Genomic DNA, 25610 nt, shown 5'->3' on the forward strand with positions numbered 1-25610 from the left:
AAAAGTCAAACAAAATACAGCACCAAACCAATAAATAATGTAACTCATGGTTTCTTATGTGGGACTTACTACTGTAACAGTTTATGCTACTACTATGTGGGATATCGATTTGTTCGTGGTTGTACACAAACATCTAAGCAAGATACAATATGCTAAGTTTGCAAGATGTTGACTGAGTCAAGCATGTGAACATGACACACTGAGTCAAATACTTTATAGCCTCATATCTCTCTAGATTTCTGCTGCTTGCTCTAAGGCTACTCTCCATGCCTGCTACACCAGCCTCTGTTGCAATTTCCAAATGTGAATATTAGTCACTGGGGTTTCATTTGAATGTGCTCAAAATTTCTTTATCCCTAGATGCCACTAGGACACTGCAGCAGGTGAAATCTGAGATGGACGATGTTGAGATCAAATTGTAAGTGAAATAACTCACACCAGATTACATTTGTCTTTTTACATTTATTCAAAATGTAATCTATATTTACATCAAAATGTGATATATTGCTACTTTTCCCACATGTAACCAGAGGAGGCCCAGTTCAGTGGCTTTCCTTGTGTGTTTGTGTGTGTGTGTGTGTGTGTGTGTGTGTGTGTGTGTGTTAACAAATGCTTCATAAAGATGTACACCAATCCCGATATGTAAATGATTTGTTTGATTTGCTTTTATTCCTGGAACATATGTCATTTTGAGCCTCAACATTAGTGCCTATATTAGTTCCATAGTCCCAGTTGATGTGATGTATAATATAATGTTGTTGTTCACTGATTGGTATAGATACTGTAAAAGTGGAAAGTTTGGCAGTGTTGAAATTTTTGTGCATTTCGCGCAACCAGAAAGTAGTGCAAAAATAAAAGCACACAAATATTTTTGCTTGATGTACAGTTGTACATTGTACGTACACTGTATGTTCCAGTAGTTGATGTCTTAATTCCGCTGAATGAAAAACACGCGAAACTCTTCTTACGTGGCTGAGGGTGAAAAATTAGTTGCGCGAAAATTTCCACTTTTTTACAGTATCTGGAAACTATTGTCAATTATTAGAGCTTACGTAATTCCCTTTTAAAATCCTTATTGTGTCGCCATGGCTATCTTGTTGGACTGAGGCACATTGCCATCCCTGAGTGTGCTTCATAATCTACATCCAGTCTTTGATTTTTAAAAGTTTGAACAAATTTATACTGACAGCTGACAAAAATTAGTTAATTTTTGCTTTGTGAGCCCTTAATGTGCCTACTATTGTTCTGATTTGTGATCACTCTGGATATTAAGGGAAACTGAATGCAAAGTGATAAATTTCTGACCAGGAACACGCTGAAGCACACCCTAAACACCAAGCAGCGGCAGCGCCAAGAACATGTGGACAGCGTAAACCTGATGAGGGTGAACATCAACAGCATCACCAGCGAGGTTCTCCGCCTCTCGGCCAAGCTCCAGAAACGGGAGAAGCTGGAGGGAGAGGCCACTGAGCTCAGCTCCACCAACATCACCTTCAAGAGGGAGATTGAGGTGAGGGATGCGAGGGGATGCGGTTGCCATGGCAACTGTAAGAGTGTTCTAGCGAGAAGTTTCAGCTTTGAGGAGGTGTCCTAATACTGGGGAATATTGCCTGAATTAGGCAAAGTGAGAAAGTGGAACAGCACAGTCAAAACATTGATAATTTATGGGGCAGCAATAATGCGGAAAGTAGGTTATTTAAACATAGCAAGTGATTTTCAGCGTCAAATTAAAAAGTATCCCCTGTTTAGAGTTTATGTATGTAGTTTACGACCTCTTGGGGCATTACTGGAGTTTATGTATGTACATGTATTTTACAACCTCTTCTTGGGGCATTATTGGACAGAAAGGCCCATACAATGGCATTTGATGCCAGTAAATAAAAAAATTAAAAAAATGCTCATATAATTCACAGAAAAGCCCTAGGCTATATAATTCTGTGTAATTTGTATGTTTTGTATGTCATCTCATGGTGTGTGTGTGTGTGTTTGTTATTACACTTGAACGTGAATAATGATATTATATTAAAGTTAGATGTGTTTTGAAAATGAAAAATTCGTAAGATATAAAATACATGTATGAATTCTACCACAAGACTGATTTCTTTTTTTCAAGTTAACAAAATATCAGTGAATAGGAGATTAAAGTGATTGCACTTTGTCATACATTCTCTTCACAAAAACAAGAAGACAAGAGAACCAGTACTAAAACATAGTCACTCACTGACTTGCAAAATGATGATTGTCGATATCATTTAGAGAGTTTGGAATGCTATGAAAAGAGTGATGCTATGGGTTGATCGTGAGGAAATTACCAAAATAAGGTACTGTAAAAGTGGTTATTTTTGCGCGACTAATTTTTCGCGCTTGGCCGGGTAAGAGGAGTTTCGCGTGTTTTTATTTCCGCGGAATCAAGACACCAAGTACAGGTACATATGGCAAGCAAAAACATTTGCGCGCTTTTATTTTTGCGCTAGTGTCTGGTTGCGCGAAATGCGCGAAAATTTCAACACCGCGAAAATTTCCACTTTTACAGTATTGACTTTGTCAGTGAAAATGTCTTTCATTCCTTGAATTGTTAGCTTTGAATTCTTTCTTTCTTTGTTTTTTTATGTTGTTTTATGCAATAACAGGATGCGAGAGAAGAACAGAGGCCAATTCAGGTAAACCAAGATCCCTCCTGGATGAAATGAAATACACTTTGTCCAGAGCTGCCAAGTCTCCCTGATTCTGCAGGAGTCTCCCTGAAAATGTCAAAATCTGTTCATGTCTGAATAAGAGAATATTAAAATCTCCCTGATTTTGGAATTATTTTCGTCCATTGAAATGCATGTAACACATAGATATTTCCCTGACTGCTGTTTGGAATCTCCCTGATTTGGATGTGGGAATGTTGGCAGACCTGTATGTCAGTCAAAAGTTTTACACACTTTTATAATTTTATTGTCTTGAAAGCAGGGCCAGGAATTCATTGAATCTTCTTTCTATCTACACCTTTCTGGTACTATAATCACTCTTTCTTTCTCTGAGAACTCTCTTGAGTGAGTGTAAAATTTGTGCCTTTTATCCACAGGCATTTCAAAAATGATATTCTATGATATATATTTTGTAGCAAAAAAAGCTGCTGAAAACTGCTTATCCAATAAGGGCGAGCCAATGGAGTAAAATGGAGTCAAAAGGGGCCTGAGCTTTCGATCCTAGCAGAATCTTCGTCAGAGGCAAAATGACAAACATGCAGGGAAAGCAATCACATATAAGGACTTTACACAACAAGAACAGACAGGGACAAGCTGGGTACACAGAACAAAGAAACAAAGGAGAGGGAGGTCATGGGCAAGGAGCCCAACAGGTAAAAGGAGGGGGATTAAAGCAGGAGGGTGGACAGACAATAGGCAGAGGAGAGGGGACAGACAAAAGGCAGAGGGGGTCAGTGATGATCATGAGGATCAAGGAGGCAACCAATGAAGGAAAAGGATGAATAGGGAGGCAACATCAAAGAAGATAGGGAACACCAGAGGGATAAAGAAAGGGAAAGAGTGAAAAAAGCAACAGCAAGAGGAAGGGAGGGGGGGGGGGGGGGGCTGAGCAAACAGTAGGCCCTGAAAGGTGTACCAGGAGGAGGCAACAAGGGGAAGAAATCAAACATATCAAAGTGTATACATATACACACACAGTAATAATAATGACAATGAAATAACAGTAATGAAAAGAATATTGATAAAAGAAATAAAATAAAGCACATATGAAAAACTGGGGGAGAGAAAACTGTATACATTGTAAGTACACAAAAAGCAGGCAAGGCAAGATAAGCACAAGTATGTGTAAACAAACAAAACCGGGTGTGTGTGTGTGTGTATAGGTAGAAAAGGCTGTATAAAAGAGACTCGGACTAGAGGAAGGAATCAATTGGGGAAAAAAGGGTCTGCAAATGGAAAAAGGCACAAAGAAAGAACAAAATGAAATTGAAAAATGAAAAATGAAAAAGCGAATAATAATGGTGATAATAATAATTAAAAAAAAAATATATATATATATATATATTTTAGAGATATAAGAGGTGGTTAGTCATTTCCCTCCTGGATGTTGAGGCCATGGGGTTGGATGGTGTGAAGTCGTCTCATCCAGAGCTTCTCTCTGCTGGTTCTGACTGTGTCTGGACGAGTGCCTAAAGATTCAATGCCCTGTAGAGTCATATCAGTGATGGAATGATCGGGTAGATTGAAATGGTGGCCCACTGGAGTGTCGAGCTTGGCTGTGTTGACAGTAGATCTATGTCCGTAGAAGCGTCTTTTGAGTGTTGTCTTGGTTTCCCCAACATACTGGATTCTACAAATTCTGCAAGTGATGAGATACACGACATTAGTGGTGGTACAAGTGATGTTTCCCTTTGTGTGGTGAGAGAGGCCGGTAGAGTTGCTGGTGAAAGAGTCACTCTCATGGATGTGTATGCTACAAATGATGCACCTGCTGGCTGAACATTTGAATGTGCCATGCTGTAAAGGAGAAGAATTGTCAGTGAGGGAGGGTACTTCAGCACGGACGATGAGATCCTTGAGGTTGTGGGGGCGCCGGTACGCCAGGATGGGAGTATCTGGGACGGCCTGGGAGAGACGATCAGAGGTGTGAAGGATATGGTGATTATCACGAAGGATATTGTGGAGAGAGGGTAGATTGGGATGGAAAGTGGTCACGAGTGGTATTCTGTCAGTGGTGTCCTGCTTGTTGGTTTTCGGTTTGAGAACTTCAGATCTGGTCCTGAGCCCTTTCATCAAAAAAGCTCATGGATTCCCCCCAAGAATAGAGTTCCCTCCCTGGAAACGTACATCGAAGCTGTCTCATCTCAAGTCCACTCCGCAGATACCCTCGACATTGCATCACATGACAATCTCCCAAAGGAAGAGCGCCAGGCTCTCTCATCTCTCAAAAACAGGTCGGACATCATCATCAAGCCCGCAGACAAAGGATCAGCTGTTGTAGTAATGGACCGCCAGCAGTACATCGATGAAGCCATGAAACATCTCCGCAATCCTTCCCACTACACACCTCTTGACTTTGATCCCACAGATAATTTCTCCCAACAGATCCAGTCGACACTCGATGACATGAAGGAACATGAACACCTCACCAAGAAGGCTCACAAATTTCTCTCCCCCGTTAATGCCAAACCTGCCCGATTTTATCTCCTCCCCAAGATCCACAAACCTGGCAATCCTGGTCGTCCCATCCTCTCTGGAAATGGTTCCCCAACAGAGAACATTTCCCTCTTTGTTGATCACCACATTAAACCTCTTGTCTCACTCGCACCCTCCTACATTCATGACACACCAGACTTTCTCAGGAAGCTCGATGACATCAAGGACCAGATACCCGAGACAGCAATCATCGGTACTTTCGACGTCTCCTCTCTCTACACCAATATTCCCCATGATGAAGGTATTCTAGCCTCCTGTGAGGCTTTGACATGCAGCGGCCATTCCAACCCCCCCATATCTGACATCAAATCCCTCATGTCACATGTACTGACGAAAAACAACTTCACATTCATGGACAAGCACTACCTACAGGTATCTGGCACAGCAATGGGTACCCGGATGGCTCCTTCCTTCGCCTGTCTCTTCATGACCAAGCTAGAGCAGCAGATGTTAGATTCAGCGCCCTGTCGTCCATGGATTTGGTGGCGCTACATCGATGACGTTTTCTTCATCTGGACCAGGGAGGAAGAAAGCCTCCATACTTTCATTGACCACATCAATTCTTTCCACAGAACCATCAAATTCACTTCCGACTTCTCCCAAGAAGAGACCAACTTCCTCGATGTCACCGTTAGAAAGGAGTCTAACCATGTCACCACCACTCTCTACACTAAACCCACAGACACCCATCAGTACCTTCACTCAGCCAGCTGCCATCCCCGCCACTGCAAAACCAGTATCCCTTACAGTCAAGCCCTCAGACTTCGCCGTATCTGCTCTGAGGATTCTGAGTTTTCTTTCCATGCCAGGAACCTGAAGAGACATCTCGCAGCCAGGGGCTACGGTACCAGGAGAGTTCAACAAGCCATCAACAAAGTTCGTTCTCTCCCCAGATCTGAAGTTCTCAAACCGAAAACCAACAAGCAGGACACCACTGACAGAATACCACTCGTGACCACTTTCCATCCCAATCTACCCTCTCTCCACAATATCCTTCGTGATAATCACCATATCCTTCACACCTCTGATCGTCTCTCCCAGGCCGTCCCAGATACTCCCATCCTGGCGTACCGGCGCCCCCACAACCTCAAGGATCTCATCGTCCGTGCTGAAGTACCCTCCCTCACTGACAATTCTTCTCCTTTACAGCATGGCACATTCAAATGTTCAGCCAGCAGGTGCATCATTTGTAGCATACACATCCATGAGAGTGACTCTTTCACCAGCAACTCTACCGGCCTCTCTCACCACACAAAGGGAAACATCACTTGTACCACCACTAATGTCGTGTATCTCATCACTTGCAGAATTTGTAGAATCCAGTATGTTGGGGAAACCAAGACAACACTCAAAAGACGCTTCTACGGACATAGATCTACTGTCAACACAGCCAAGCTCGACACTCCAGTGGGCCACCATTTCAATCTACCCGATCATTCCATCACTGATATGACTCTACAGGGCATTGAATCTTTAGGCACTCGTCCAGACACAGTCAGAACCAGCAGAGAGAAGCTCTGGATGAGACGACTTCACACCATCCAACCCCATGGCCTCAACATCCAGGAGGGAAATGACTAACCACCTCTTATATCTCTAAAATATATATATATATATATATTTTTTTTTTAATTATTATTATCACCATTATTATTCGCTTTTTCATTTTTCATTTTTCAATTTCATTTTGTTCTTTCTTTGTGCCTTTTTCCATTTGCAGACCCTTTTTTCCCCAATTGATTCCTTCCTCTAGTCCGAGTCTCTTTTATACAGCCTTTTCTACCTATACACACACACACACACCCGGTTTTGTTTGTTTACACATACTTGTGCTTATCTTGCCTTGCCTGCTTTTTGTGTACTTACAATGTATACAGTTTTCTCTCCCCCAGTTTTTCATATGTGCTTTATTTTATTTCTTTTATCAATATTCTTTTCATTACTGTTATTTCATTGTCATTATTATTACTGTGTGTGTATATGTATACACTTTGATATGTTTGATTTCTTCCCCTTGTTGCCTCCTCCTGGTACACCTTTCAGGGCTCACTGTTTGCTCAGCCCCCCCCCCCCCCCCCTCCCTTCCTCTTGCTGTTGCTTTTTTCACTCTTTCCCTTTCTTTATCCCTCTGGTGTTCCCTATCTTCTTTGATGTTGCCTCCCTATTCATCCTTTTCCTTCATTGGTTGCCTCCTTGATCCTCATGATCATCACTGACCCCCTCTGCCTTTTGTCTGTCCCCTCTCCTCTGCCTATTGTCTGTCCACCCTCCTGCTTTAATCCCCCTCCTTTTACCTGTTGGGCTCCTTGCCCATGACCTCCCTCTCCTTTGTTTCTTTGTTCTGTGTACCCAGCTTGTCCCTGTCTGTTCTTGTTGTGTAAAGTCCTTATATGTGATTGCTTTCCCTGCATGTTTGTCATTTTGCCTCTGACGAAGATTCTGCTAGGATCGAAAGCTCAGGCCCCTTTTGACTCCATATATATTTTGTGATATGTGCCTGACAGGTATCTTACAGGTGTGGAAGAAAAATGACAGAAAAAAAGGGAGAACTATTTTATAATACATTCTAGGATGGCAATGTAGGATGGTAAACTTGCCCTAGATCACCTAACTGCAGTTTGCTCAATGATGTAGCTCAAAAGAATTACCAAAGTGCTCCTTCCTGCAGACCTAGCAAGTGATCTGATCATAATTTTGGTATGAGCAATATGTCAATTAATGATGAATGCAATCTATATTTTACAAGGATCATTTCTTTTGATAAGCAATATGTTGACTGAGAGTGAATACAATCCATATTTACCCAGGACAAGTTGAAAAGCTTGGATCAGGAGAAAAGGGCAATCATCAAGAAGAAAGAAGAGGAAATCAAGGTCGTTCTGGAACAGGTAAGCAGCGAGGCATCCAAATTGAACACATATCCAACATGTATGTTTTTTCTTTCTGCTTCAACTTGTACTTATGCCGAATTCTCTGACTTTTATTCTATGATTCTTCTATTCCCCAGTGCTTTTTTTCTCCTCTTTATAAAGTTGCCCACTTGTCTTGATAGCTATGCATGCATAAATAATTTTTTTTTCCAGTGATATCTCACAAAAGAAATGGAGGTATTACTTTCAGATGTTGTACAATTTGTGTGTTTGTGTGTATGTGCGTGTTATATTGAATTAACCCGTTGAGGACGGACTGATTTTGCTACAACATGCATTTCCCATAGACACTTGCTCGAGTTTACACGGGACTCATCCTCAACGGGTTTATATACATGTACCTAGGCTTTGTTACAAGTGGATTAAATACAATGTATTATTCAAAGCCAAACTGTCTCTTAAGAATGAAAAAAGGAAGACGAGTTTAATGATCAATTTTTATATTTTCTTCACAGATTGACAAAGTGAACTCCCAGCTGCGAGACATTCGCATTTGTACCAGGAACATTGCAAGGTACGTATGGTTGTAAGTCTCCTTTTTTCATCATCTTAGTGACAGGTCATTTCAAGAAAGCCGGTCAACATTACCATGTGCATCGCAGCATAGCCTCCTTCTTTCCTCTCTAAACTAACATAGCCATTGGGTTCGTAACAGAATATAGAAGGAAAAGGTCTGAATATAGTGACATAGATGATGATATAATGTGAAGTACTGTGAGCATAATTGCTTGATATAACCTCAATTCCATAATGTTAAAGGGACTGTACAGTACTGGTGGAGGTAGGGATTCATGTTTTGAACATTCCTAAGTGAGATAATGAAAAGCCTCTTATGAAATATGAAAGAGCATGTAATTTTAAGAAGGATGCAACGTTTATTTGACGAAAATTGGTTTTCAGATGGCTGAGATATCCAAAAAAGTGCTAGTAATAAAAGGCGACATGCCCCAACTTTATTAATATCTCTTTGTTTCACCTTGTTTTTGGATATCTCAGCCATTTCAAAACGGATTTTCATCGAATAAACTTTTGATACCCCTTAGAACCGCATGATCTTTGACATCTCATAGAGTGGTTTCTGAATATCTCACAAAACGTTAAAAGCTAAATCTTCACCTCGACCAGAACTGTACACACCCTTTAAACTCAAAGCATTCATTAAATGCAGAATAGCAAGTATCAGGATCAAGTTAATGGTTTTGTTTTCCTATCTTTTGGTCTGTTTTGTAATAATAAAATGAATGTTTTTTGAAAAATCTATTTATGGTATTTTTGAAAAAGCTAAAGGCTTGAAATGGACAAAAACATCTTTTACAACGTATCAAAATTTCTTCATTTTGTTACTGGTCCTAAGACAAAAACCCTACATAAAAGCAGCCTTGTCAGACAATACTGCGAGAGTGGTAAATGGAGAGAATACTCAGATACTCCACAACGCGTTGTACTAAATGTACATTGTGTACGTGAGGGATATTATAAAACATTTTCCTCAATCTTAACCCATTTTGTATGAGATTCTCAGATACCCATAGACTATGTGCCGAGCTCACTAGATTCTGATATACAAGTTTCGTGATTTCAAGTGACATGCTCTCTCTTTCCATCAGCTATGAGACAGAAGGAAAAGGAGAACAGCTTCAACAAGTTCAAGAGAAACTTGTGGACCTAGCTCAAAACCTGGAGCAACTGAGCCGAGAATTAAAGGATCTTCAGACCAACATTGACCAGCTCAAAGATGACATCAGTAACCAAAGGGTGTGACCTTTAACCTCTATGATACTGTAAATGAGGAATAATGATGTGGACATTCCAATACATTTTAGATAATCTGTAGCAACCCTGCCTTTGAGATATCATGATAGCCACTAGTCCTCTCTTCTACAAACTTATCTAAAAACTGCAGTTTACTAAAATTCTCCAGTATGAAATGCAATCATTCAGATCTGCCCATTTTTATAGTGCAGTGTACATTATGTTCTTCATGGTATTACACAATTATGATTTGAAGAGGTTAAGTATTAGAACAAAAAGCTGTAGAAATCAGAGGTGCACACAAAAATATTTAAATCAGGTCTGTAACAGATGATATGGTAACTGCAGGCCACCCCCTACAGAAGCCATCATTACAACATTTTTATGTGAGTACGAGACTATAACCCTTTTGTGTGAAAGATGAAACTTACTTGATTTTACTTTCATGCAGAAAGAGGGAAATTTACTACAGGATTAGTGTATGTACAGGACTACAGAAGATTTGTGAGGTGATTGCATTATGACCTCCATGAATTTGCATATTTGCTTGTGACTAATATAATATTTGTGTTTCTCTAATACATTTGAAACTTTAAAATTTCATGATTTGCTTGTTTTAGGTCAAATCGTAATAAAACCTGCTACACTGTGTTTTGGTTTCTCTCTCTTTTTCCTTTTCGCCAACTTGAAAATGATTCACTTGAAAATGATGTAGAATTGCTGTATATTTTGGAATGGATGCATTTCCGGATCATGTTTTGCTGTACTCCATGATTGCAAATTTTACCACAAAAAAAAAGGAATAAATAAATGAATAAAGATAAACTTGCTCGATATACAATGTATGTAGTCCCACAGCAAACTACAGAAGGGTTTTTTTGGACTGATTGGTTAACTCCTGATGTGCCATGGTGTAAACCCCCTGTGTGCCGCATTATTCTGAGACGCTATAGTCATGCTTTGAGATAACGTTCTCTTTTTCAAGTCTGTGTAACTTTTATAGATTTCTGTTGAGCTAGACAAATAGTGAGTAAAAGTTGTGGAGAAAATACCAAGCTTTGGCTTGATGTATTATTTTATTACAAATCTATGACTGTTTTTCTTACACTTTAGCAGTAGCTACATTACTGTTAAAAGCATGACTTTTGCACACAAAACAGTAACAAAAACTTACAATTTACACGTAAATCTAGTACAGAATACTGCTTGATAGTCAATTACCACGTAAAATGCAAGCTATATGAGAGAGGAACGGAATCGCGGGGAAACACTTTCATTGTACTGTGGCATTTTGCAATTTATCGATCAGTTTGGGCGGGTTTGTGCGTTTGAGCAGAATATGCGAAGTTGGCACACCGTCGACTGAGCGGGACGTGCGAACATGGCACATAAAGAGTTAAGATTTCCACCTCTCCCTCAGGTGAAGGAGATTGAGCTGGAGGACAACATGCAGCTCTTTGTGTATCGTCAGGATGTCGAGAAGAAGGCTACAGAGATGAGACAATTCGAGGAGAGGCTGGGTGGATACAACCAGGTCACTATTGAGAGGGAGAAGGCAGATGTGGAGGATAAAAAGACACAGTTAAACAGAGAGGTACGAATCTTAAAAGCATTATTTACCATTTGCAGATGAAACAAAAACCCAGCTTCAGTGCATCAAAATAGTTCTAAAATGTGCATTTATTAGGGATAGAAACAACCAATGTAAAAATGTTAATCATTGTAATCAATGTTAAGTATTATTGTATATTCAAAATGTGAACAATGGTAATAATGAAATTATTTCTAGAAGAAACCATCTACAATCTATGGTTTATTGAGAAAATTGTGGTATTTCCCAATATTTTAGGGTTTATTGCAAAATTTTTGTATGTTAGGATATTTTGTGATACAACTGACCTATGCGTTAGATGTGATAACTTAAACATTTTTTTTTCAATCACTGAGATGTGATAACTTAAACATTTTTTTCTATCACTGTTCCCAGTGGTAAACAATACTCTAAAAGTAAAGGATACAATGTATATTCTGATCAATGTATCACCCCAGTGGTAAACAATACTCTAAAAGTAAAGGATACAATGTATATTCTGATCAATGTATCACCCCAGTGGTAAACAATACTCTAAAAGTAAAGGATACAATGTATATTCTGATCAATGTATCACCCCAGTGGTAAACAATACTCTAAAAGTAAAGGATACAATGTATATTCTGATCAATGTATCACCCCAGTGGTAAACAATACTCTAAAAGTAAAGGATACAATGTACAGTGTATATTCTGATCAATGTATCATCCCATTCTTCCTTATCCTACCCCTACTGCTCTCCTTTGATGAACTTCATTTCAAATGACAAAAATGCTAGCAAAAATTGTGAGCGAGATTATAATTTCTCCTACCACAAGAGTGAGAAGCATTATTCTTTCATGCACGTTTTCATGACAAATTTTGCTTTGGGCTTTGTTTATCACTTTGATAGGGCCAGTTTTTGAAAGAGATTATGAAAAAAAAAAAAGAATCCATGTAGATCAGTTTTGTACACATAGGCACTAAGTGATTCAAAAGGAGATAATGTTATACTAGTAGCATTTTTATAGCTGCTCAACAGTAAATACTGCGTTGTGTGTGTGTCTTTTTGAATTGTAATATAGATAGATTCTAGCACATTTTGACCAGTTTCTTCCTGACAAGGGCTATAATCTTTTTTATCTGGTTTCAGACACAGTTAGTAAATCTTGTCCTTACATTATGTGTGTGCTGGTGAACATCCATATTGCCATTGCAGAAGAATCTGCTGCATGGGCGCTGCGCTGAGCTGAAGAAGGAGGTTCAGAAACAAGATAGGGAGCTACAGCAGGATATCTACCGCAATGCTGAGACCAACTACAACAACATGATGATCAAGTGTCGGGTGAGTGGGGCTCATCTTTTGGTAGAGAAAACAGCAGTACAGGAGCAGAATTTGTAATTTTATGTCTTTGTGTTAGTAGGTGTTTTGCATGGCAAGATGGTGCAATCCCTATCATTGTTATGCGATCTTTTGATGTTACTTTCAGAATGACAGCATACGCATGGTAGACCACCAGAAAATGTTTTGTTTCAATGATCTTCACACTCTGACCAAAACATAGGCTGGTTTTACTTTTTGTCTTGCTCTCTAAAATTTCTCTCGTATTCTTCTGTTTTTGTATGATAAATGTGTTCTCTCTCTCTATAAAGTGAATATTCTGAGAGAATGTGTGAATACATTGTCTTGATGATGTTTTATATGGAGTCTTATGTTGTGCTTTTTTTTTTCCCACAATGCAGACTACAGAGATTGCAAACAAAGACTTGGAGAAATACTACAATGCTATGAACAGGTAAGATTGTTTTAAGTAATGGAAAAAAATATCAAATCTGTCTGTACAGCAGAGGAGCCATGATTCAAGTAATATCCCATTTATCCCATTCATGGGCATGTGGGCACCTGCTATAATGATGAAAGAATGGGAGAAAGGGAATATACTGCAGACCATGTGCACATGCAGTTGTTTACAAAAACTTGTCAAACATCAAAATAATTTTCTCTCCAAATTGTTCGCACATATCCAAATTATTATATTTGCTTCATGTTTCCTGATGAATTTTGTTGTTTTGAATCAAGTTTCCCACTTCATTTTATAAGGACAGAGAAATCCAGAATTTTAGCTCCTTTTTCTTACTGTAAAAGCTGTTATTTTTGCTAGAGTTTATTTTTTGTGAATTTCACAAATCATTGATATACCAGGAATTTAACAACACGCAAAAATATCGCAAACAGACAAAGCCTTATGCATGTGAAAATTTCTGGTTTTACAGCAGTCGCATTAAACACACAACTTCAGAATCAAAGTCAAAATATTTCTTTGTTTGTCTCACAGTGCCATCAACACTTATCACAGCCAGAAGATGGCAGAGATCAACAAGATTATCCGAGATTATTGGCGTGTGACGTACAAGGGCAGTGGTAAGTAGGGATGTTTGGCAGCTACGTATGCAATGTATTTCTTCTCTCCGTACCGTTTCTACAGCCTGATACTTGGTATGAAGATGCGTTTTGTGAAGAGTACCTGTATGTTGTGCTTCATTTCAAAGATATTGATACTAATTTTCCTTTTGTGTGTAGGTGGTGTGTTGTGTGGCAAGGTAGGTCTAATAGAGTCTGTATGTCATATTCGCAACCCTGAAAATCATATTCCTTTTGTAAGCTGGTACAAATATTGTGGAGGTAGGTCACTCAGACCTTTTCGCAGAATAATAAAATTGGAAACTTCTTCATGATGGAGGGGGACACAATGCTACAAATTTCCAGTTAATTTATTCAGACATCAAAAAAAAATCATCGTTATTCTCGGTACAAAAGGGAAATGTATTCCCAACTTACATGGGGTTAGTCTTTTATTTATTTATTTTTTCAAATTCTGAGTTGTCCACACATGTATTACTGTATCTGTAACTATGGGTATTGCCTGAATTTATTTTTGTTCCGTTTTGTCAAAAACACCTCATTTGCAGCTTTCGTGGTTCTTGTGTTTGCTAATTTATAATTTGGCTAATTTGGTGACATGTATGTATGCACATTCTGGCCATCAATTTCCAATGTATTCGTACAAGAGAAAGGTAGAATATCTACCCTGGATCGTTCTTCTTGAAATGCACTGCATTATTCTGTAGTCATTTTGGCTTGTTGCAGACAACATACATATTGAGTGTATGATTGTTGTCTATCATTCAAACCCTCAAAGTTAGTATTAGCCCTCAAAGCAGATTGCATGTTGGTTATATATGAAAAAAATAAGCACTGATGAATTGAAAAAAAAAATACAGTGTATATATCTCTAATATGTGATTACACTGACTTTAGTATACCATGCAAGAGAATTTTCAATTTAAAGTCATAGAGCTATTATTACATCCAGGTACCTCCGCCAAGGAAGGAGGAGGTTAAGTGATCATCGGCGTTGGTTTGTCTGTTTGCAAATAACTCAAAAAGTTGAGTACAGATTGAAATAAAACTTGTATAAAAAGTCGATATTGACACAAGGAACACCTCATTCAATTTTGGTAGTGATCCGGGGATTTTTATGAGTTTTTGAAGGATTTTTCATCTTTTGGCATGTAAGGTCAAGGAATTTAGGGTTCAAATTGCACATACTGGAGGTTTACATATACGCACTAAAGCTTGTGCTCTGCTCGGGCAAGGCGCCGTGCGATGATGTAAACAAAAGGCTTCTATTTTGGGAAATGAATGCTGGCTTAACGGAGGTCTGTGTTCTCCAAGTGCTTTTCTAGTTATGTTTCTGTATCCCAATTTCTCACAGACATTGACTACATTGAGATCTGTGCTGATGATGAGACTGGTGCAGCCTCCACTACCAGAAGGACTTACAACTACAGAGTGAGCAAGCATTTTGTCTTCCTTTTTTCTGTCCATCATTTTGTTGGCAGTGTATACTTTACTGTGAATCTATGGCCCACATTCACGAAGGTGGTACTATTGAAACCATTGCTTAAATCATGGTCTATGCAAATGTCTACTGCAGAATATGGTTGACAGATTGCGTGCGCCAACAGACGTCCAGTAACAATCACGCGTTGATACACGCATGTCAAAGTTACGCCTATTTCATGCTTATTTCAGACCATGGTCTATTAGTTTGTACCATGGCTTAAGTTTAAACCACCTTTGTGAATGCGTTCCTGTGTGTCAGATCTCCTCAGTGAACACAGACCAAATTTTCCGTCATGATGTGGTCAATGTTCATTCACCATGTCCCCAATTTGCACCAGTTTTAATGCACTCAATGCAGTCTCCTCTCATACTCGTAGACTCTGGAACAATCTTCAGCCCAAACTGTTCACATTGATAGAATTGTTTCAGAAATGATCCAGTGTTACTTCTTTATTGCATTCATAATTAATCCACATTCATCTTCAATACGTAAAGTAACATATGAAGAGTTTGATCGCAAAACGAATTAACTCCTTTCCTTTCAATTTGAGATATTTGCAATCAAACCTGTTAAATAACAAAGTAGATAATAAGAAAATATGTGACGTTTTTAATCATAACTTCCAGAATAATCCTTGTTATACAACAAGGGAGGTAGGCTATCATTGGAAAGGATTGATTTTGCTCTGTCTGGTTATGGACTTATTTTAAGATGTTTGAAAATGGGACCTACCCCATGTGGCGATCAATGCTGCACGAATTCAAATGTTGCTGTTTATAACAAAAGTTGACTTTCTTATCACTTCTCTGCAGGTTGTAATGGTGAAGGGTAATACAGCCCTTGACATGAGGGGGAGGTGCAGTGCAGGTCAAAAGGTGAGAGGTCACTGCGAAAGTTTTCCATTTGTTGTAATTACATTGTAGTTGATGCATGTAAAAAGTATGTCAATTGACGTCTGCACTTTATAATGTAAGGAACTATTCAAGTTGATTTACTATTTTGTATCACAAACAAAACTTTTGATGAACTGAATGAATGATTGCATTCCCCAAAATTGACACTAAATATGCGGATGCCATGCATAATGGTATGAGCAATGATTAATAATCCATGCAATAGCATAGAAGCAAATGGGGAGAAGGCAAAAAGTGAAAAATAAGGTTTCATGTGCAACATGTTCCCTAAGATGTCCACGGAACAGAAATACAAGGAAATGACTGTTAAGAAAACAGTGTCAGTATTACATATTCCCTTTCCTGATTTGTGTTTCATCTGTACACAGGGTTCATACGGGTCATGGAAAACCTGGAAAGTCATGGAATTTGGCTAAGTCTTTTTCCAGGCCTTGAAAGTCATGAAAAACTGATATTTTCATCAAAAGGTCATGGAAGTCATGGAATTGCAAAAATTATAAAAGTTTAAGTTTGTCTGTTGTTTGTGTGAGATGTGTAGGTACCCCCTTTGCTTGCTTTGATTTGAGATCAAATTTTCAGTCTAATATGTAAAAAAAAAAAAAAAAAATGTATAAAAGTCATGGAAAGGTCATGGAATTTTGTCTAAAAAGGTTATGGAATTCTGTCTAAAAAGGTCATGGAAAGTCATGGAATTCAATTCATGAGAGAGAGTATGAACCCTGGTACAATATATATTTGTATTGTAGTGATATGCGATGAGCACCTGTCTCTATCTCTCTTCCTCTATCTGTCTTCTCTCTTGATATTTGTCTCTCTGTCTCCATATGTTCATACTCAAGCATATTCATTCAGCTACTTGTATCTGTCTAATATATCTACTGGCCTTTTATTATCTATGTATCCATCTTCTTATCTCTCTGTATCTTTATATGTCTCCATAATTCTATTATCCTTTCTCATGCATTCACCATCCCTGGACCTGTTTGTCTATACCAACCCACTATTTTATTGGTTCCAGGTCCTGGCCTCGCTCCTGATCCGTCTAGCCTTGGCAGAGACCTTCTGTCTGAGCTGTGGGGTCTTGGCGCTGGATGAACCCACCACAAACCTTGATAGGGACAACATTGAGAGCCTTGCCCATGCCCTTGTTGAGTATGTGACACTTCTCTTGTTTCCTTGCTAGCCTTCACTCATTAATGTACCAACATGCTTGCCATTGTACGGAATATAGATATTATTCAAATTTATGAAGTTCTTCCGTCGAGATGTTTACATTGCAACTGATTGACAAATTGCCCTACATCGACGTAAATAAGCACTGAATTGATCAGTGTTTTAGTAGTAGCCATGATAAAAAATCATGGGCGTACATACTCGAGCAGGATTCGAACCCACGACCTCCTGATCACCGGACAGGCGTCATCTCCACTAGACCACCGAGCTTTCGCCCGACAGCAAGTGTTGGTTCTAATCCTTATATCATGCAGCGGGTACTGCTTTGTTATTCAAATTTATGAAGTTCTTCCGTCGAGATGTTTACATTGCAACTGATTGACAAATTGCCCTACATCGACGTAAATAAGCACTGAATTGATCAGTGTTTTAGTAGTAGCCATGATAAAAAAATCATGGGCGTACATACTCGAGCAGGATTCGAACCCACGACCTCCTGATCACCGGACAGGCGTCATCTCCACTAGACCACCGAGCTTTCGCCCGACAGCAAGTGTTGGTTCTAATCCTTATATCATGCAGCGGGTACTGCTTTGTTATTCAAATTTATGAAGTTCTTCCGTCGAGATGTTTACATTGCAACTGATTGACAAATTGCCCTACATCGACGTAAATAAGCACTGAATTGATCAGTGTTTTAGTAGTAGCCATGATAAAAAAATCATGGGCGTACATACTCGAGCAGGATTCGAACCCACGACCTCCTGATCACCGGACAGGCGTCATCTCCACTAGACCACCGAGCTTTCGCCCGACAGCAAGTGTTGGTTCTAATCCTTATATCATGCAGCGGGTACTGCTTTGTTATTCAAATTTATGAAGTTCTTCCGTCGAGATGTTTACATTGCAACTGATTGACAAATTGCCCTACATCGACGTAAATAAGCACTGAATTGATCAGTGTTTTAGTAGTAGCCATGATAAAAAAAATCATGGGCGTACATACTCGAGCAGGATTCGAACCCACGACCTCCTGATCACCGGACAGGCGTCATCTCCACTAGACCACCGAGCTTTCGCCCGACAGCAAGTGTTGGTTCTAATCCTTATATCATGCAGCGGGTACTGCTTTGTTATTCAAATTTATGAAGTTCTTCCGTCGAGATGTTTACATTGCAACTGATTGACAAATTGCCCTACATCGACGTAAATAAGCACTGAATTGATCAGTGTTTTAGTAGTAGCCATGATAAAAAAATCATGGGCGTACATACTCGAGCAGGATTCGAACCCACGACCTCCTGATCACCGGACAGGCGTCATCTCCACTAGACCACCGAGCTTTCGCCCGACAGCAAGTGTTGGTTCTAATCCTTATATCATGCAGCGGGTACTGCTTTGTTATTCAAATTTATGAAGTTCTTCCGTCGAGATGTTTACATTGCAACTGATTGACAAATTGCCCTACATCGACGTAAATAAGCACTGAATTGATCAGTGTTTTAGTAGTAGCCATGATAAAAAAATCATGGGCGTACATACTCGAGCAGGATTCGAACCCACGACCTCCTGATCACCGGACAGGCGTCATCTCCACTAGACCACCGAGCTTTCGCCCGACAGCAAGTGTTGGTTCTAATCCTTATATCATGCAGCGGGTACTGCTTTGTTATTCAAATGTAATGTAATCATCTTGCAATGTAAACATCTCGACGGAAGAACTTCATAAATTTGAATAACAAAGCAGTACCCGCTGCATGATATAAGGATTAGAACCAACACTTGCTGTCGGGCGAAAGCTCGGTGGTCTAGTGGAGATGACGCCTGTCCGGTGATCAGGAGGTCGTGGGTTCGAATCCTGCTCGAGTATGTACGCCCATGATTTTTTTTATCATGGCTACTACTAAAACACTGATCAATTCAGTGCTTATTTACGTCGATGTAGGGCAATTTGTCAATCAGTTGCAATGTAAACATCTCGACGGAAGAACTTCATAAATTTGAATAACAAAGCAGTACCCGCTGCATGATATAAGGATTAGAACCAACACTTGCTGTCGGGCGAAAGCTCGGTGGTCTAGTGGAGATGACGCCTGTCCGGTGATCAGGAGGTCGTGGGTTCGAATCCTGCTCGAGTATGTACGCCCATGATTTTTTTATCATGGCTACTACTAAAACACTGATCAATTCAGTGCTTATTTACGTCGATGTAGGGCAATTTGTCAATCAGTTGCAATGTAAACATCTCGACGGAAGAACTTCATAAATTTGAATAACAAAGCAGTACCCGCTGCATGATATAAGGATTAGAACCAACACTTGCTGTCGGGCGAAAGCTCGGTGGTCTAGTGGAGATGACGCCTGTCCGGTGATCAGGAGGTCGTGGGTTCGAATCCTGCTCGAGTATGTACGCCCATGATTTTTTTATCATGGCTACTACTAAAACACTGATCAATTCAGTGCTTATTTACGTCGATGTAGGGCAATTTGTCAATCAGTTGCAATGTAAACATCTCGACGGAAGAACTTCATAAATTTGAATAACAAAGCAGTACCCGCTGCATGATATAAGGATTAGAACCAACACTTGCTGTCGGGCGAAAGCTCGGTGGTCTAGTGGAGATGACGCCTGTCCGGTGATCAGGAGGTCGTGGGTTCGAATCCTGCTCGAGTATGTACGCCCATGATTTTTTTATCATGGCTACTACTAAAACACTGATCAATTCAGTGCTTATTTACGTCGATGTAGGGCAATTTGTCAATCAGTTGCAATGTAAACATCTCGACGGAAGAACTTCATAAATTTGAATAACAAAGCAGTACCCGCTGCATGATATAAGGATTAGAACCAACACTTGCTGTCGGGCGAAAGCTCGGTGGTCTAGTGGAGATGACGCCTGTCCGGTGATCAGGAGGTCGTGGGTTCGAATCCTGCTCGAGTATGTACGCCCATGATTTTTTTATCATGGCTACTACTAAAACACTGATCAATTCAGTGCTTATTTACGTCGATGTAGGGCAATTTGTCAATCAGTTGCAATATAGATATTGTTTTCATTTTCTGATTATATCAATTAGTACAAAGATAAAAAAATTGAATGACTACATATAGATAGATAGCCACAGAAATTGATGAATAAATAAAAGAGGTACAACAACAACGTAAGGACATTAATCATTGTTACCTTGAGTTGTACATGTATAATGCACTCTCAATGTAACAAAGTTGTCATGACCATCAAAATTTTGTTATAACCAAACAGTAAAGTATAGAAAGATATGAAGATATTTTTGGAACCTGAATTTTCACTTCGTTGTAATGAGAATTTTTTTTATAACTGCGTTCGTCATAGCAGGAGTGCACTGTATTACAAAATCCACAGCTTTGATATCTACATGTATTTAAGTATAGGTGAGATTCTGAAAGAAGAGTTGCTTGGTTTTAACATGATGTACAACCCCATAAAGTTTTATGTTCCCTAGTAGATGAAAATAGTGGAGTCAACATCCATAATGGAGATTAAACCATCAAACTGCAGACTGAAAAAAAAAATACTTGCACTCAATTTCATGTGCCCAAAATGCAGGTTTAGATATGAGGGATACTCATTCAAAAAATACTAGGAGTTGGAAATCAATGTTAAAACAAAACATGTACGTATTCCACAGTTACTGGTTGTGTAGTAGCTCACGTAAGAAATGTAAAGCTGTTCAATGCAAAGGTGTCCAATTTACCTCCCCAAGGATCCTGAAGAGTCGAGAGTCACAGCGACACTTCCAGCTGCTTATCATTACCCATGACGAGGACTTTGTTGAGATGCTTGGACATTCAGACTACACTGATCACTTCTACCGAGTGACGAAGAGCGATGAGTGAGTACTAATAATATGTAAAATTTCATGACTGGGTGTGGTGTTATCTCAAACAGCCTGCATACTTGCCAACTAGTAAGATTTTATCAGATTCAGTAAGATTTTTTACGTTAAAAATAGCAAAATCAGATTTTCTGTCAGAGAAATCAGATTTTTTAAAAAATATTTAGATATACCTTTCATGTGTATTTTCTGAAGATTTGACCAAAAGTAAGATTTTTAACTTCAGTTTGCATATAAAATAAGATTTTTGCAATCCACGAGTAAGATATTTCATCTTGAAATGTTGGTAGGTATGAGCCTGTATATTATGGCAGTACAGCTTTGTATCTTAACTTGACAAATTACAATGTAGAAGTTGAACATTACGTGATAGGCATAGCCAGCAAAACAAATGTATGGTGGGAATCATAAAACAATGTTACATTGTATATCACCTGCCATTTTACAGTTTTGAAAGCCACATTGTTTGCAACAGTTAGAACAATAATACATGTGTACATTTGGCTACCATGTACAATTGTATCTGTCATTGGCCAAGTTTCTTTGAGGTAGTGCAGCCATTTTGAGGTTATCCCAGTCATGCAAATTTGTCCCTCATTCTGTTTTCACTTCTGCTTCATGTTAGAAGCACAAAGATGAAACTTGAAAATCGCCAGAGAGCTGAACAAGGGTCATAGTGATTTTGATTGCTTTTTTCCAACCCGGCTCCTTAGGGAAGCTCAACAGGGAAAGCCTGACACTTTGTTTTCTTGTGTTTTACTTGTCTTATTTGTTTCTCTGTTATCACTTGTACTGTTTTGCAAATGCCGAATAAATAATAATAATAATAATAATAACATCAATTCTGTGTATGTAGGCTCTTTGTACCATGTTTTGTGCAAGTGATTTTACCAGAATGGCAACTCATGTTCTGCTTTATCTGCAATCTCTGTGTTTTTGTTTTCCTCTTTCAATCTGTTATGTGCATTATTTTTTTTTTCTATCTCTCCCTCTGTCTTCATAGGTACAAATCAAGAGTGACCAAGTATGACATAGCAACACTTCAGGCCACCCAGCAGTGATCCGACGTCATATCAGCTCTCATTCCAGTGAAGTTCAGTGGTGCCATAAATGTACATTGTACACTAATTGTGTATCAAGAAATTTCAGAAGAAGAAGTTAAGAATCACATCATGAGCTGGTGAAAGATACTGCATATAGCAAGCTGCTACCCTGACATATTTCCCATGCATAGTTCATTGGGGTTACTATAACATATCTAGAAATCTTATCCAACTTTATATCATTTACACATTGGACATAACTTGGGAGGAGCTGAAGGCCTTCAGAGGGAAAGAAAAAACTGGTCAGCTCCTAACATGACATGTATCAGAACCCTACAGTTAGTTGTAATCATTACATTTGAGGTTAATAGTGTGACGAAAAGAGTGAAACCGTTTTTTATAAGACTCACTTGTTTCAAATATTTGTTAATGTTGAAGACCATTCACTGCAGTCTTCTCCGATATGTGGCAAAGTGGATTTCCTAATTCTGGTTGATACTGTTATTCCAGTCTGTGCACTGTCACAGTACCCTGGTTGCCTTCATTGTTACCACTTGAGGTTTCTTTTAATATACACATGTATTTGTAAGAGCAGAAAGAAGTATAGGATACTTGTCAGAGTAGGCAGGCAAGGAGCTCTAATCAGGTGAATGATGTAGAGCTGCTTTTGGTGAATTGCATTTCATTTCAGATGAGATTAATGTGGACATGTAAATCCAAAGATGCATAATTATATGTTGTCAGGCTGCAAGTCTGGTCCATAATACAAGTGTGTAATGCTTGTATACAATGTAGCTTAAAAAGAATACAATTTTCAAAATGGTCTACTTGTAGATGTATTGCGCAGTAGTGTTCCATACTTATGAAGTCATACATAAAGTCTTCCGTACTTAATACAGTCAACCTTGCTATATAAAAGTTGAATCTATTTGAACTGAAGAAATAGCTTTGACTTCGAGAAAATTTGACTTATGAGGGATTAAAATCAATAGAATATAAAGAGAAGAGGACTTGGAATGGAAAGACCTTCGACTTAGGCGATTATTCGACTATGTGAGGTCGACTTAAGCCAGGTTGACTGTATAAGATTTGATATTTCTCAAGTTGATAAAGAGAGAATGTCATTATTTGGTAATGAATGGTATAATACTACTTCAAAACCAATGTCTTCTTCCATATCTCTGAGATAGGATGTCTGTCTGTTTTGTTGAAATAAAATCTTATTTCTGGTCATTTTTTTTACATACAGAGGTAATGTAAAGTTGACACCGTGACAAGTGCTTAGCAAGAACTCTTGATAAGGCTGCATGAAACATGTTACAATTAAGTGACATGCAAGTCATAAATGCTTACCATGGTCAATTTTTGCATAGATGTCCACTATGTTTGTTGTTTCTACTTCAGTCCGTACTCTTTTCTTCTCTTATTGCTTTAGCAGGCTAATGCATGGGCTCTGCATTGCTTTCATTCATCAAGCCAAAAAAGACAACGTATCAAGGTGCTCATTTTTATCATACCAAAATAGAGTAAGACTTTATTTGACATCTCAATATAGTTACAGTTATGATGCAATAAACATGATGATACCGTACATTCACAGGTCTTGGTGATAAGACTTTATGACTCAAAGCTGTACAAAGTAGCAGGAAAAACATTTGCCGCCTTGTGCCGTATAATTGACTTGATTATTAAATGAGCAATTCTAAAGAATACTGGGTTTGTAATTGCAAATAATGTCTAGTTTTATCAAAGAAGTCCATGAAACTATTGATAGCACCTTGTAAGACTCGATTGTTTTTAAATCGGGGTTTGGAACACAGTAAGATTTCTGTTAAATTCAAACTTTGGGAGGTATAATTATGACAAGGTGTTTGTAACATCACAGTTCTTTCATGCTGAGAGTCGACTGTTCTGCAAAGTTTTGCTTGGAAAAGACATTCTCTGTGTTGCAAAATTATAAGTTTTTCCCTTGCACCAGTTTTTCCCTTCCCTGTAAACAAAATACTGTAATATTATAAACCATGATGATGAAGCTGTACACATGCAAGGTATTAATGACCTATTTACCCTCATATGACATATCCAGATGTTCATGCAGCCATAATGTTACGCTGATCTTAAATCGGTTTTATAATTGGTCAAGATTGCAAAAGAAAGTAAATGTAAACATTTCTTAACAATAATGCCTATCATTTCTTAAAGATTGTATTATTCACACAAGTGACTTGCAGTATAAAAAAAGTTCTTGGGACTGGCAGTTTTCATTAAGTTTGTTATAACAAAATCCGTTGTAGCTGAACAGTAAAGGACATATTAAAAGACAATGATAACTTTGGGACATGAATTTTTACTTGAATACATTTTTCTTTCTATATTTCATAGAAACGCCTATACAGTGCACTCCTGTTATAACAAACACAGTTATAACGAAATTCCGGTTACAACGAAGTAAAAATTCAGGTCGCAACATTATCTACTCTATGTATTTTTACTGTTTGTTTGTTCGTTATAACGAAATTTCGATATAACGAAAGAAAACTGCCAGTCCCGAGAACTTCGTTATAACGGGAGTCCACTGTACATAACTTTCAAAATAATGTATGAATGAAAAACAACTGCTGCTCAAGTGTAGAGTCAACGTCATATTAGTTTTACCTGCAAGGACAACAGATACGTGTAATGTCTTCCAGTTACACTCAAAGAATACTGAGCACTGATTAAACACGTAAACATTTAATTCAATATAAATATTTGCTGAGTATTCATGCTACATGTTGTTGACTTTGCTCAATCAGTGTGTGGAACTTTGCTGCTTGTTAAATAAAAATGTGCATCGAAACCAGAAGTGGGTGTCTGAATGGTTTGTCTTGTTTACTGAGTGATTAATTGTACATTCCTGAATCTTAAAGGGAAAGTAAACCCAAAGAGCAATGTGGATTGAGTGAAAGCAGTAATATTAATAGAGCACATCGGTGAAAATTTGAGGAAAATCGGGCAATCGATGCAAAAGTTATGAATTTTTAAAGTTTTGGTGTTGCAACTGCTGGGTAAGGAGACTACTAGAGGTTATGACGTATGAGTGGACTACAATATAAAGAAAATAAAAAGGGAATTCAATGAAAATTCATTTTTCATGAAAATTACATATTCCATCAACTTGATACTGACATATGTTAGGGGTAGCACTTATTTCCCCTGCTTTCTGAAAGCGGTTAGTCAAGAACTCTTTCATTTTGCTAGAAAAGTGAATTTTTG

At 38.6% G+C, this 25610-nt stretch overlaps 1 protein-coding gene and 1 pseudogene across 1 annotated transcript in view; both read left to right on the forward strand.

The window, feature by feature from the left end:
• The window catches only part of LOC140235494 (DNA repair protein RAD50-like), a 74234-nt gene extending 49034 nt beyond the window's left edge, over nucleotides 1–25200 (forward strand). Inside the window, exons 28-42 of the mRNA XM_072315520.1 lie at nucleotides 361–418; nucleotides 1309–1510; nucleotides 2631–2660; nucleotides 7997–8077; nucleotides 8575–8633; nucleotides 9727–9874; nucleotides 11292–11465; nucleotides 12661–12786; nucleotides 13185–13237; nucleotides 13778–13863; nucleotides 15218–15294; nucleotides 16162–16224; nucleotides 17282–17415; nucleotides 21181–21309; nucleotides 22316–25200. Of these exons, the coding sequence (XP_072171621.1) occupies nucleotides 361–418; nucleotides 1309–1510; nucleotides 2631–2660; nucleotides 7997–8077; nucleotides 8575–8633; nucleotides 9727–9874; nucleotides 11292–11465; nucleotides 12661–12786; nucleotides 13185–13237; nucleotides 13778–13863; nucleotides 15218–15294; nucleotides 16162–16224; nucleotides 17282–17415; nucleotides 21181–21309; nucleotides 22316–22373 (1478 nt within the window). The 3' untranslated portion in view covers nucleotides 22374–25200. The remainder of the gene's footprint in view (nucleotides 1–360; nucleotides 419–1308; nucleotides 1511–2630; nucleotides 2661–7996; nucleotides 8078–8574; nucleotides 8634–9726; nucleotides 9875–11291; nucleotides 11466–12660; nucleotides 12787–13184; nucleotides 13238–13777; nucleotides 13864–15217; nucleotides 15295–16161; nucleotides 16225–17281; nucleotides 17416–21180; nucleotides 21310–22315) is intronic.
• LOC140235493 (uncharacterized) lies at nucleotides 4977–6051 on the forward strand (annotated as a pseudogene).
• Nucleotides 25201–25610: the final 410 nt, after the last annotated feature.

Source organism: Diadema setosum, chromosome 11 (assembly GCF_964275005.1).
Source record: "Diadema setosum chromosome 11, eeDiaSeto1, whole genome shotgun sequence".
Lineage (NCBI taxonomy): Eukaryota > Metazoa > Echinodermata > Echinoidea > Diadematoida > Diadematidae > Diadema > Diadema setosum.